This window comes from Nerophis ophidion, linkage group LG06 (assembly GCF_033978795.1).
Source record: "Nerophis ophidion isolate RoL-2023_Sa linkage group LG06, RoL_Noph_v1.0, whole genome shotgun sequence".
Classification (NCBI taxonomy): Eukaryota; Metazoa; Chordata; class Actinopteri; order Syngnathiformes; family Syngnathidae; genus Nerophis; species Nerophis ophidion.
This window is the reverse complement of record NC_084616.1, coordinates 40,074,442-40,089,577: the sequence shown is the minus strand read 5'-3', so window position 1 is coordinate 40,089,577 and position 15,136 is coordinate 40,074,442. Positions and strand designations below refer to the sequence as shown.

The 15,136-nt window shown below is 39.8% G+C and overlaps 1 protein-coding gene across 2 annotated transcripts in view; it reads right to left on the bottom strand.

Annotated features, from left to right (window-relative positions):
- The window catches only part of acot7 (acyl-CoA thioesterase 7), a 153,306-nt gene that overhangs the window by 32,286 nt on the left and 105,884 nt on the right, over window positions 1-15,136 (bottom strand). For both annotated transcript variants that reach the window (XM_061903759.1, XM_061903761.1), the window contains exons 7-8: window positions 11,515-11,631; window positions 3,482-3,666 (exon numbers count right to left, since the gene is read on the bottom strand). In XM_061903759.1, coding sequence (XP_061759743.1) covers window positions 3,482-3,666; window positions 11,515-11,631 — 302 coding nt within the window. The remainder of the gene's footprint in view (window positions 1-3,481; window positions 3,667-11,514; window positions 11,632-15,136) is intronic.

The window sequence follows — 15,136 nt, the reverse complement described above, 5'->3', positions numbered from 1 at the left end:
CCGGCCCGGCTGCACCAAATGATAATATAAATCCATTTAATAAAGTCAAATACAAATAAGACAACAAGAGAAGTATCCCACACTTCTCTTTTGTAAAGTAAATTTGTACAGCCGATATGGGCATTTATATCAACAATATGATTTGCCTGAGTAGATGGACAGAACAAAAAAACAAACAAACCCAAAAAACGACCACTTAAGTACCACCAACCAACCCCTTTTCTCACAGTCATGGTTCACTACAAAAAGTCGAGTGCTAGTTTCTACTTACTTATTACAGAGTTGTGAATATCTGTGATGTCACAATTCATGCTTATACAGTAGACCAAACAAAGATGGACCCAGAACAGAGTAATGGAGTTACATTTGAGACCAGCAATGTGATGTGATTTTTTTTTTTTTTTCATTTTAACCTCTATAAAAACACCAGTAACTTCTTTGCAACTTTCTTAAAGGCCTACTGAAACCCACTACTACCCACCACGGAGTCTGATAGTTTATATATCAATGATGAAATATTAACATTGCAACACATGCCAATACGGCCTTTTTAGTTTACTAAATTACAATTTTACATTTCCCGGGAGTTTCGTCTTCGAAACGTCGTGTAATGATGACGTCTACGCAAGACGTCACGGGTTTTTAGGAAGTATGAGCGCTGCGAACACACACAGCTAAATGTCGTCTGCTTTAACGGCATAATTATACAGTTTTTTGGACATCTGTGTTGCTGAATCTTTTGCAATTTGTTCAATTGGAGAAGTCACAGTAGAAAGATGGAGTTGGGAAGCTTTGGCCTTAAGTCACACAAACACACGGTGATTCCTTGTTTAAAATTCCTGGAGGTGAAACTTTACTATGGATCAGAGCGCGGTCAAGCGAACATGGTTTCCGACCACATGTCAACCAGCAGGTTTCGGTGAGAAAATTGTGGTTAAAAAGTGGCTTCTTACCGGAAAAATGCTGAGCTTGTGCAGTCTATAGCTGCCATCGACTCCCCTGAGACAAAGGGGTCAAGACACCCGTTGAGACACCCTTCCGACTATCAGGTAATATTAAACTCACTAAAACACTAGCAACACAATAGAAAGATTTCCCAGAATTAACCAAGTAAAGGTATCTAAAAACATCGGAATCAATCGCGTTTTTTTTTTTTTTCTAGTCCGTCACTATCAATATCCTCAAACATAAATCTTTCATCCTCGCTCAAATGAATGGGGAAATTGTAGTTTTCTCGGTCCGAATAGCACTTTTTGTTGGAGGCTCCCATTAAAAACAATGTGAATATGCGAGGAGCCATCAAACATGTGACGTCATCGTCTGTGACTTCCGGTAGAGTCAGGGCATTTCTCTTAGCACCGAAAGTTGCGAACTTTATCGTGGATGTTCTCTACTAAATCCTTTCAGCAAAAATATGGTAATATCGCGAAATGATCAAGTATGACACATAGAATGGACCTGCTATCCCCGTTTAAATAAGAAAATCTCATTTCAGTAGGCCTTTAAGGTCCACTTAATTAATCTTTGTACCTCATTTTTCTCCCTTTTCTGCTCCCAGAGGTGAAAAGTGTGAGCAGACATACGGTCAAGGTCAAAAAGCACACAACAGACATAACTGTTATCATTACCAAAGCAATTATACTTTCATTGTGAGTTATTCAAAATGTTTTACAGATTTTTTCATACCTGGTACAGTATTTTATTGCATGTATAGAAACATGCCTTCAATTATTCTAATACCCTAAAATCAATACAATATTAACAAAATTCATATTTGTAATTAACAGGGTTAATGCGATTATAACAAGTAAACGCTAATTTCGTTTAACGGCACTATTTTTTTAATGCGCAATTTACGTGTGCTCGTCATGTATGACTGCAGCCCCAGCCACAAGTGGGAAGTTGTATTGAAGATGGCCAAATACCACCATTTTTTTTTACAAATCAAATGTACTAAAGACGTACAGATACTGTTTAAGTCTAGGGAAACCTTCATTTCTTAGTTTGGATATGTTGAAAATGTGCTCCTAAACCCATGCTCAAATAAATGTACAATGTGAAGAAAAACCTTATTTGCTCTAAATTGGAAATTATATTTTAGAAAAATACAAAGACGTACAAAGCGTTGGAAAACAGATTAACACTAGAATTTCTTATTAAAATATTTTAATGTACAATATTAAGATGGTTAGGTGGGCTGAAAAAAACCACCACCCCAACCATGGTTATGTCTGTCGAAGACTGTTTGTGTCTATTTTGTGTTGAGGTAGGTAAAAAAAAAAAGCATAACGTTTAATAAAGAAATATTTGCAGAAAACAAACAAATTGTCCAATCCCATGTTGATAGGATTAAAAACTTGTAAATTATATGTCTAAGGTTTGGGTTGGTTTAAACTTATTTCGAACAATTACAAGTGATACATTGTTACATTTCTGTAATAACTCATGTTCAAAAAGTAGTAGGAAGAAGCCAAGGTTATTTAATCCTACCCCTTATCCAATTTATGGCAATTTAGTAGCAGCATATATGTTCACTTTCTGTCCTTATTTTGTAAAATAATTTACATCAATGAAATACACCGGATCTCTTAATAAATAGTTAAGTTAGGTATGATGAATAAAACCTATATAAGATGTTTATCAAAATTCTTCTTCCTGGTACTTTGTAAATACTTTAAGTTGGAATAGCTTTTTAACCTAGATGATATTAGTACATTGTTTAATTTCTTTTTTTAATCCATTCTATAATGTAATTCCACAGACTCATCATATGCTAAAGATTTTAAGTATTGTATGTGCATACAAATGTTTTAAGTTAGCTTTCTCTCTAAGGTTATATTTCTCCTCTTTTGTTGAGAAGAATTATTGAATATTCTTGGGTGGCAGGTTAGCGTTTGCTTTGCGCATAACTTTAGTAGTTAGCAAATGCACCAAATCCTGGAATTTCCATATTTTTATTCCATAAATTAAGGGGTTGTGTGTTCTCTGTGTTCAACATTATTTTGTAACACGGTTAGTGATTGAAGTGTACTACTTATTTCCCCATATTCCTGCGCAATAGCTCAAGTATGATATCAAAAGCCAGCAGTAGAGAATATTAAGTGATTTTTGGTCTAAAACACAATTTCCTTTGTTCATTATTGAAATACTTTTTATGTAGTATATTTTTTACGTTAGTTTCCCAGTTAATTTTTCCATCTGATATATTTGATTTAACTTATTCTTTTAATGTCTACATATGCGGTCCTCTCCAAGGTCTTTCATAGTCATCATTGTCACCGACATCCCACTGGGGTTAGTTTTTCCTTGCACTTATGTGGGCTCTACTGAAGATGTTGTGTCGTTGTGGTTTGTGCAGCCCTTTAAGACACTTGTGATTTAAGGCTATATAAATAAACATTGATTGATTGATATTATGAGACACATTTAAAGCGGTGTGTCATCATTTTCCACATTATGAGTGCGGCGAGATGGTACTGACCTTGAGAGGAGGAACAGGCTGAGCTTTGCCAAACTTGTCCAGCGAGATGAACGTGAAGAAGGCTGAGACGGCGCGATTGTTGACTTTCTCAGCATCGACCAGCGAGCAGGCGTCGACCAGCACTTCTATCTCCATGGACTTGTTACTGACGAACGTGAGATGACCCGTTACGGTCACGACACAACCTTGATAAGGATAAAAAGGATGTCAAAAACAAAAAAATGTTTCAGTGTTTAGCAAACCATTCATTAAAAGGAGTGTTTATAAATTGTGATGGTTAGACAAAATAAAGGAGCACTCTAACATATCAATGCTAAGCCCGTCATTCTTTTCCTTTTGTGTATGACATGAAAATAAGTAATCAACTGCTTTTGTCAGGAAGGTTGTTTCTTTACTCCGATAATGTGCTCAAACTGTGTTATTACTGCTGGTTGCCATGGAGACGGGGAAGGAAGGCGTTATCCCTGCAGTCTGGGGTCTATTTTAAAACTCAAATAATAAAGTAGACTTCTTGGAAAATGAGCCCGTCTTTGTCGGGGCTGCAAAACATTAGTTTGTGTGTCACATCTGATGCACAATCCTATGATCATGGAGCGGGTGGTGTATGATTAAGTGGATTTTTCCATCATTTGCATGTCTCCCTTTGGATTTTTATATTTAAAAACAAAACAACAACAGTTCAAGCTGCAAAAAATCTGTGTATACCAGGGGTGTCAGACACACGGCCCGCGAGCCGCAATTATTCTGCGGCGCCAATTTAATATGAAAGCTTAATGTTAGTGCAGCCCGCAAGTTTTATATGAATGGCACTTGACAGCGTTGTGTGCGGAGCTGAAGGAATCAACCAATCACGGTGTGGTATGTGGCTCTCGAGGGCGGAACATTGACGTGACTTGCGTGATGCAAGCAGAGAAATGTTTTGTCGCTTTTCCACTAGACCCGCACGTGCTCTTCCTCCCTCGCTCGCTCGCCCGCCTGCTAGCTCTCTGTCACTGTGTGTGTGTCTCTCTCTCGCTCCCTCCCCCGGCGCCGCTGTACCGGGTCCGGTAGCTTCCGAAGCATTCCAGTGAAGGACCGAGTGACAATACAAAACTATGGTGCACTGGACCCCAGCGCTGATACTCCGACAGTATCGGACGTGTAACACGTTAGACGTGAGGTTAGCCCATTCGGGGCTAATTGTGCTACCGTAACTGTAAACTCCATAGTGTGCTCAAAACCACATTCTAGCTGCCGACATGGCAACATACAACCTTCACCGGGGCTACCGCGCATGCTCGTCACTACTGTTGCATGCTGGGTAGTGTAGTTCTTATTTTCCCGAGCTCAGGGGTCGACAACCCGAAATGTTGAAAGCGCAATATTGGACCAAAAATACCCCCAAAAAATCTGTCTGGAGCCGCAAAAAATTAAAAGCCATGTTACATACAGATAGTGTGTCATGAGATATAAATTGAACTATGAGGACTTAAGGGCAACTAAATGAGCTCGAATATACCTACAAATGAGGCATAATGATGCAATATGTACAAACCCTGTTTCCATATGAGTTGGGAAATTGTGTTAGATGTAAATATAAACGGAATACGATGATTTGCAAATCATTTTCAACCCATATTCAACTGAATGCACTACAAAGACAATATATTTGAAGTTAAAACTGATAAAAACATTTTTTTTTTTGCAAATAATCATTAACTTTAGAATTTGATGCCAGCAACATGTGACAAAGAAGTTGGGAAAGGTGGAAATAAATACTGATAAAGTTGAGGAATGCTCATCAAACACTTATTTGGAACATCCCAAAGGAATGCAGGCTATTTGGGAACAGGTGGGTGCCATGATTGGGTGTAAAAGCAGCTTCCATGAAATGCTAAGTAAATCACAAACAAGGATGGGGTGAGGGTCACCACTTTGTAAACAAATTGTCGAACAGTTTTAGAACAACATTTCTCAACGAGCTATTGCAAGGAATTTAGGGATTTTACCATCTACGGTCCGTAAAATCTTCAAAAGGTTCAGAGAATCTGGAGAAATCCCTGCACGTAAGCCATGATATTACGGACTTCTGATCCCTCAGGCGGTACTGCATCAAAAACCGACATCAGTGTGTAAAAGGATATCACCACATGGTCTCAGGAACACTTCATAAAACCATTGTCAGTAACTACCGTTGGTCTCTACATCTGTAAGTGCAAGTTAAAACTCTACTATGCAAAGCGAAAGCCATTTATCAACAACACCAAGGAACCCCGCCGGCTTCTCTGGGCCCGAGCTCATCTAAGATGGATTAATGCAAAGTGGTAAAGTGTTCTGTGGTCTGATGAGTCCACATTTCAAATTATATTTGGAAACTGTGGACGTGGTGTCCTCCGGAACAAAGAGGAAAATAACCATCCGGATTGTTATAGGCGCAAAGTTCAAAAGCCAGTATCTGTGATGGTATGGGGGTGCATTAATGCCCAAGGCATGGGTAAATTACACATCTGTGAAGGCACCATTAATGCTGAAAGGTACATGCAGGTTTTGGAGCAACATATGTTGCCATTTAAGCAACGTTATCATGGACGCCCCTGCTTATTTCAGCAAACAATGCCAAGCCACGTGTTACAACAGCGTGGCTTTGTAGTAAAAGAGTGCGGGTAGTTTCCTGGCTCGCCTGCAGTCCTGACATGTCTCCCATCGAAAATGTGTGGCGCATTATGAAACGTAAAATACGACAGCGGAGACCCCGGACTGTTGAACAACTGAAACTCTACATTAAACAAGGATGGGAAAGAATTCCACTTTCAAAACTTCAACAATTAGTTTCCTCGGTTCCCAAACGTTTATTGAGTGTCGTTAAAAGAAGATGTGATGTAACAAAGTGGTGAACATACCCTTTCCCAACTACTTTGGCACGTGTTGCAGCCATGAAGTTCTAAGTTAATTATTATTTGCAAAAAAAAATTAAGTTTATGAGTTTGAACATCAAATATCTTGTCTTTGTAGTTCATTCAATTGAATATGGGTTGAAAAGGATTTGCAAATCATTCTATTCCATTTATATTTCCATCTAACACAACTTCCCAACTCATATGGAAACAGGGTTTGTACATAGAGCTAGCCTAAATAGCATGTTAGCATTGATATAGCTTGCAGTCATGCAGTGACCAACTACGTCTGATTAGCACTCCTCACAAGTTAATAACATCCGCAAAACTGACCTTGGTGCATTCATGCACAACATTAAAAGTTTGGTGGACAAAATGAGACAGAAAAAGAAGTGGCACAAAAGAGTTCATGGGCCGATAAAATAAGTAGAACAAAACGGCGCTCGCCAAATACTTGAATCAGTGAAGCATGTTTAATATACACAGTGTGCTTTATAACATTTAGGGAGGTTTGTGTCATTTTGGTCCTCCTACAGAAACCATATTAAAACAAAAAATATGTTTTTTGTTAAGATCCGCTGCTCGGATCTTACATTATTTGGTTTTGAGTCTTTTGTGTTTATCTTGTTGGTTCATGGACGCTTCTGATTCTTAGTTGGTGCACTTCCTTGTTTGTTTTTGTCACCATGGCGACTTGATTTGTCCACCTGCACTGGCCGTTTGACGCACACCTGTTTTTGATTATTGTTTTTGTATTTAAAGCTGCCTCCTCCCTTTGTTCTGCCTGGGTTCGTCACTTGCTCTTTGCAACACGCACGTTTGGTTAAGTTTGTCCTGTTCTGGCTTGCTAAGTTCCTCCTTAGCTTCTGTGCGCTCGACACGCGCTTCTGTGGACTTTTTATTGAGTGCTAGTGTTTAGCCTAGCTCCCCGTGCGTTGCACGCGCTTTCTTTTGCATTTGTATAAGTGTTCTTTTATCATTTTATACATTAAATCAAGTCTTACCTGCTACTCCTGCCTGTCTGGTCCTCGTGCATCACGCGCACACGATGCGCGCCGAACGTGACATTTTTTTCCCCTCATCTTTGTCCATTTTTCATACATTTTTGAAAAAGCTCTAGAAAGCCACTAGGGCGGCGCTAAAGAGCCGCATGCGGCTCCAGAGCCGCGGGTTGCCGACCCTTGCCCGAGCTCATAACATCACAGTAAGTATGTGTACAGATTGTTGCTGACTGGAGAAATCAAATTATTATTGTTATTACCTATGACTGATTTATTTACTTAATTCTCATTGTGTTCATTTATATTTTGATTTTGTTTTGTGTTGAAAATAAAAATAAAGACATTTAAAAAATATTTTTTTAAGAAATCTTTTCTCGCAGCCCGGCCTCACCCAGACTCTGCATCCAGTGGCCTCCAGGTAAATTGAGTTTGAGACCCCTGCTGTAGACGCTATAACCAAGTAACCAAGCATTGTTAAGGAGTTTAAGTGCAGAGGTGGGACCAAGTCATTGTTTTGCAAGTCACAAGTAAGTCTCAAGTCTTTGCCCTCAAGTCCCGAGTCAAGTCCAAGTCAAAATTGAAAAGTCTCAAGTCAAGTCCCAAGTCCTGCATTTTGAGTTTCGAGTCATTTCAAGTCCTTTTAAACCACAGACTAATATATTTACACAGATTGTGTATGCTTTTAAAACGATGTATGTATTTACTATAAAAGAAAATAGTGCTGAAATTGCACTTCATAATAGCACTATTAACCAGTTATTTTAAACATGTAACTCATTCCTTTACAGAATAATCACATTTGAAAAAACAAGTGCACTGTAATTATTTGCACAAAAGTGTTATCATTGTATTTCCATGGCATATTGCATTGGAACTAGTTCCACAGCAGTTTCCATCCTGTTTTTACCTTATCTCATTGATCTCATCTCATGCTGTATGTGTTTTAAAGTGTGCGTACACATGAAAACCATAAATACATGAACATAACAATGAACAGAGTTGTACTTTTTAGATGTCAGGGCGCTATGGAATTTGTACACATATATTTAATATAGTATACATTTTAACTGACCTTTATTTGACTATGTTTGTGTTTTTGTAGGTGGCTAAAATACGTGGTGCTGCTGACCGCCGTCTAACTTTGCGTTACTGTGTGTGATACATTCACTAACGTAACATTATGTGTAGGTACCTCATGCAACCCTGCTTAAAAAAAAGGTAGTGAACTGCAGTGGACGCAACAGATTGTAGTTTTTGCAATGACTTATAACCGTAGACATCTTATAAGTAGACCCAGCATTGGCTGCTGCTACGCGAGCAATTTGGCCACCATCTTGAAGTGGTGATGAGGAGTTGCCAAGCAGCCTAAACTGACAGTTGAGAGGTAGAAAACAAAGATGCCGGGCTGGTGTTCAGCATTTTCCTGCTTAAATGAGCGGACTGTTGAAAATAGGAATCGGGGGATTACTTTTCACAAGTAAGATTTAACATTAACATACGTGTATTTTGTGAAAAGAATATTATCCCAGAGTTGTGAAGGAGCAAAGATCTTCAATATTTGCATGTGAAAATCACAAAGAAATCTTCTGGAGGAGGATGACCCCCCTACTGGTATTTGGTTTACAAACTTTCAGCCACACCTAAAACAAAATTCACCAGCCACCACTGATTATGATGCATTCATCATTTTAGGCAAAACATAAGACGATACTCTCTTAACAGTATAATTGTAACCAGGAATAAGTCTTCAAGTGACAATATTCAAATACTAACATTGTTGGGTAAGACAGACTTTGGTTTTATTCTGAATCCAGTGAAACAGATTGGTGGCTTTAGCTGATATAAAGACTTTCAGGCTTTTATATATGTTTAAGTATTTGGCAGACACTTTTATCCAAAGCAACATACATGAAAAATACATATAAAACAATCACTGTAAACATGATCGTTTAGAGGAAGAACATAATACAAAAAAAATACAAAGTTTTAGGACAAAATAAACTATCTGCTGTTGCAGCAACAGAGATAAAGTCTATTGGTCCGTAAGATATATAGATATCTAATATATTCATACAGGGCTTCACGGTGGCAGAGGAGTTAGTGCGTCTGCCTCACAATACGAAGGTCCTGCAGTCCTGGGTTCAAATCCAGGCTCGGGATCTTTCTGTGTGGAGTTTGCATGTTCTCCCCGTGAATGCGTGTGTTCCCTCCGGGTACTCCGGCTTCCTCCCACTTCCAAAGACATGCACCTGGGGATAGGTTGATTGGCAACACTAAATTGGCCCTAGTGTGTGAATGTGAGTGTGAATGTTGTTTGTCTATCTGTGTTGGCCCTGCGATGAGGTGGCGACTTGTCCAGGGTGTACCCTGCCTTCCGCCCGATTGTAGCTGAGATAGGCGCCAGCGCCCCCCGCGACCCCGAAAGGGAATAAGCGGTAGAAAATGGATGGATATATTCATACATTGTTTATGTAGGATATACACATGTATATGTGCGTCTGCCTCACAATACGAAGTTCCTGCAGTCCTGGGTTCAAATCCAGGCTCGGGATCTTTCTGTGTGGAGTTTGCATGTTCTCCCGGTGAATGCGTGGGTTCCCTCCGGGTACTCCGGCTTCCTCCCACTTCCAAAGACATGCACCTGGGGATAGGTTGATTGGCAACACTAAATTGGCCCTAGTGTGTGAATGTGAGTGTGAATGTTGTTTGTCTATCTGTGTTGGCCCTGCGATGAGGTGGCGACTTGTCCAGGGTGTACCCTGCCTTCCGCCCGATTGTAGCTGAGATAGGCGCCAGCGCCCCCCGCGACCCCGAAAGGGAATAAGCGGTAGAAAATGGATGGATGGATGGATATAACCTAATCATATTGTTTCTTCAATTTAAAAATAGCTGACCGTTTTTTCCCCCCTTCTCTGGGATTATTATTCCCAGTTTTGATCTTGGACGTCTGGTCACTAATGGCATATAAGAATATTCTATTACTGTTAAGGAAACTATGAACACGCCAAAACATGTGTCCTTTATCATAGTTACACGTATGACAAAAAAAGCGCGTGAAAATCAGTGGTATTCAGTGAGATAAAATGCGCTGACAGTTCATTGCTCCTGCCAAATGAATTGCACTGAGTGGAGTTGATCACCACTCCAAGATGGTGGCCACGCGTCTCGTCTTGTCAGCGGCAGTATAGTGGTCGATGCTGCGTTTACCTATAAGATGTCTATGGTTCTAACGTTAGCAGTGAGTTTACAGCCTCACTAATTTAACTACACAGCAAATAAAAGTTACGTTACTCAGCCAGTAAACGTTAGCTTACATTCAAAACTTACCCTTCATTGTGCATCTTCAAATGTCGAACGAAGTTGGAAGTTGTTGCGTCTCCGTCTGTAATCTTCCAACCGCATGTTTTGCATACGGCAATTCTTTATTTGTTGACCAAGTCATTGTTTTAATACCCGAACAAAACTATTTTTGGCATAATTTTCCCACACTGGCGCTTTGTTTGAGAGCTCTTCGTTGTTTTTTCTGCAATTTGATTGGATGAATGCTGTATGACGAAAATAACGTGGATGTAATTTGATTGGCTGTTGTTCTGACAGGTAGCGCGCACACTGCGGTATAGCTCGGTTGGTAGAGCGGCCGTGCCAGCAACTTGAGGGTTGCAGGTTCGATTCCCGCTTCCGCCATCCTAGTCACTGCTGTTGTGTCCTTGGGCAAGACACTTTACCCACCTGCTCCCAGTGCCACCCACACTGGTTTAAATGTAACTCAGATATTGGGTTTCACTATGTAAAGCTCTTTGAGTCACTAGAGAAAAGCGCTGTATAAATATAATTCACAATTCACTTCACATACACTTGTACACGATGGAAGATACGCAGCGCTCCTGAATAACTTTTTAATCGTTGGGTTTTGGGGAAAGTAGCAAGTCATGTCAAGTCAAAAGGCTCAAATCCAAGTCAAGTCACAAGTCATTGATGTTAAAGTCTAAGTCGAGTTGCAAGTCTTTTTACATTTTGTCAAGTCGAGTCTTAAGTCATCAAATTCATGACTCGAGTCTGTCTCGGGTCCAAGTCATGTGACTCGAGTCCACACCTCTGTTTAAGTGTGTCTTAATACTTTTGTGCATGAAGTGTTTGATGAATGGGCGCAGTCAGTCACCTTTCTTGATCTTGCGATGGAAATTGATGGCGTCCACAGAGGCAGTGACTATGTTGGTGTTACAGTGACGTGCTGCAACAATGCCTGCGACTTCATCCATCAGCTTCATGGTCACACCTGTTCAACACACAAACACATGACTTCAGTATCATATTAGGTTTTATTTTTTACACCTGTGGTACCAAGCGTAGTCAGATAGTTAGATCCTTCATATTCACATCGACGAAATAAGGTGAGAAGTCAAGGGTACTTGCAGTATTACCATCTTTATTTATGCTTGAACAATACACAAAGCTCCAAGGAGGTGGCCGCAGTGCTCAAATTAATCAACAGGCTGTGCAAAATAAGCCCTTTATTAGTAACCCATGCTAATGAATAACTGCTTGAAATATAAAAATAAATAAAACATCATCAGGTTAAAAAGTATGAACTATATGTTATTAGACAGGAAACCCTGGAGGCTCAAAATGGTTACACAAAGATTGAAACTGAGGTGACCCTGTTGCCACCATGCCACTCTTATATCATCATATTTAATTAGGGATGCCGATAATATCGGACTGCCGATATAATCAGACTGCCGATATTATCGGCCGATAAATGCTTTTAACTGTAATATCGGAAATGATCGGTATCGCTTTAAAAAGGATCGGTATCGGTTTCAAAAAGTAAAATGTATGACTTTTTAAAACGCCGCTGTGTAACACAGACGTAGGGAAAAGTACAGAGCGCCAATTAAGCTAAAAGGCTTTTCCTCTGTGTGCCGGACCAGTCACATAATTTCTACGGGTTTTCACAAAAACAAGTGAATGCAAAGCATACCTGGTCCATAGCCATACAGGTCACAATGAGTGTGGCCGTATAACAAGTTTAACACTGTTAAAAATATGTGCCACACTGTGAACCCACACCAAACAAGAATGATAGAGAACATCCACACCGTAACACAACATAAAACACAACAGAACAAATACCCAGAACCCCTTGCAGCACTAACTCTTCCGGGACACTACAATATACACCCCCTGCTGTCATAACTAGGACTATGGTGCAGTTATCTGCGTGGATTGTTTTCCCGAGATGCAAAATAACTAGATTGGACATGGCGTGAAGGTAAATACATGATTTAAAGGCCTACTGAAATGAGATGTTCTTATTTAAACGGGAATAGCAGGTCCATTCTATGTGTCGTACTTGATCATTTCGCGATATTGCCATATTTTTGCTGAAAGGATTTAGAAGAGAACATCGACGATAAAGTTTGCAACTTTTAGTCGCTAATAAAAAAGCCTTGCCTGTAACCGGAAGTAGCAGACGATGTGCGCGTGACGTCACGGGTTGTAGGGCTCCTCACATCCTCACATTGTTTATAATCATAGCCTCCAGCAGCAAGAGCTATTCGGACCGAGAAAGCGACAATTTCCCCATTAATTTGAGCGAGTATGATAGATTTGTGGATGACGAAATTTAGAGTGAAAACCTAGAAAAAAATTAAAATTAAAAAAAGTAAAACAATGAAAAAAAAGGCGATTGCAGTGGGAGCGATTCAGGTGTTATTAGACACATTTACTAGGATAATTCTGGAAAATCCCTTATCTGCCTATTGTGTTGCTAGTGTTTTAGTGAGATTAAATAGTACCTGAAAGTCGGAGGGGTGTGGCCATGGGTGTGTTGACCGCGAGCGTCTCCGAGGGAAGTCACGTAGCTGCAGCAGGAAGAGCCGACTTATTACCACAATTTTCTCACCGAAAACTGCCGGTTGACATGTGGTCGGGATCCATGTTCGCATGACCGCTCTGTTCCATAGTAAAGCTTCACCTTCGTGAATTTTAAACAAGGAAACACCGGCTGTGTTTGTGTGGCTAAAGGCTAAAAGATTCCCACCTCCATCTTTCTACTATGACTTCTCCATTATTAATTGAACAAATTGCAAAAGATTCAGCAACACAGATGTCCAGAATACTGTGTAATTATGCGATTAAAGCAGACTACTTATAGCTTGGATCGGGCTGGAAAATAATGTCCGCTACAACCCGAGACGTCAAACGCACGCGTCATCATACCGCGACGTTTTCAACACGACACTTTGCGGGAAATTTAAAATTGCAATTTAGTAAACTAAAAAGGCCGTATTGGCATGTGTTGCAATGTTAATATTTCATCATTGATATATAAACTATCAGACTGCGTGGTCGGTAGTAGTGGGTTTCAGTAAGCCTTTAATCTTTTACTCAAAAAGTACCAAACAAAAGGCGCGCACAAGGCGGAGGCAAAAACAATTTAGGACATGAAACATGAACTAAACAACGCACTAAACTGTGGCTTGAATAACAAAGAAAACTTACGTGTCAAGACAAGAGCAGCATGAATCAAGCATGAATAATGAGCATGAAAATGTTATTCAATGTCAGGAGTATCTATGACATGAAGTGAGCAGGAGTGATGACGCCAGCCCGACTGCCTGGCAACTACAAGCTTAAATAGTAAAGTATTGATTAACACAGGTGCGTTAGTCCAAAAAAATGAGGCAGCTGAAGTTAATGAGTTGTCATGGTAACTAAAACAATGGAGCGTAAACAGAAATTAAAAGAGTCCAAAAACCAAACAGAACATAGCCAAACAAAACATGTTCAAAAGACATGAGACCTGCTACCCCGTAACCCCCCCCATCTCAATCTCCTCAAGCTCTCTCAGGGAGAACATGACCCAAATTCTGCTGTTTTGATGCATGTTTTAAAAAATTAATACACTTTGTGACTTCAATAATAAATGTGGCAGTCCCATGTTGGCATTTTTTCCCAAAAATTGAGTTTATTAATTTTGTAAAACCTTGTTACATTGTTAAATGCATCCAGCGGGGGAATCACAACAAAATTAGACATAATAATATGTTAATTCCACGACTGTATATATCGGTATCGGTTGATATCGGAATTGGTAATTAAGAGTTGGACAATATCAGAATATCGGATATCGGCAAAAAAGCCATTATCGGACATCTCTCTATTTAATACTGAAAAGACAATGGAATATTTATTCTGGGCGATATTTTTCACTTTTAAGTTGTGAGGGCACGTCAAATAATTCAGAAAGCTTACAGGGCACGTTGCCTGTTTTGCGAATTAAAAGTTGACTAATGTTTAAAGAGTGAGAAAGAAATCCTTTCGAGAGGGCGATGAAAGTTGAGATGGCTTATAAAAAGGAGCACTAAACTCCGCAGCAATTCCATTATTTGTCTGCGCAACTGCTCAAAATGTAAGACCAGCTAGCGGATTTCTGACAGAAACACCATTATCTATTGATGCCATGCAAAAAGCATGTGCTACATACAAGGGAAATCTTTTTCTCGGGCCAAAATGTTGAGATTTTTCTGCACAAGGTTTGGCCTCATCATATGATTAGAGATGTGTACGAAATTTGGTACTTTTATAGGTACCGACTGAAGTCGGTCAGTAATACAACGTACCGATTCAAGTATAATCCTACGATGCCATAATTCGATAGCTTTTTGGCATGTGACGTCAAGTCCGGTTTCAGACTTGCTTCAGCTGTAGCATTTATGTTACAGTCTTGGTTTGGTGGTGTCGGTCTGGAACCCAGGAAGCAGCGATGACAGGCATAG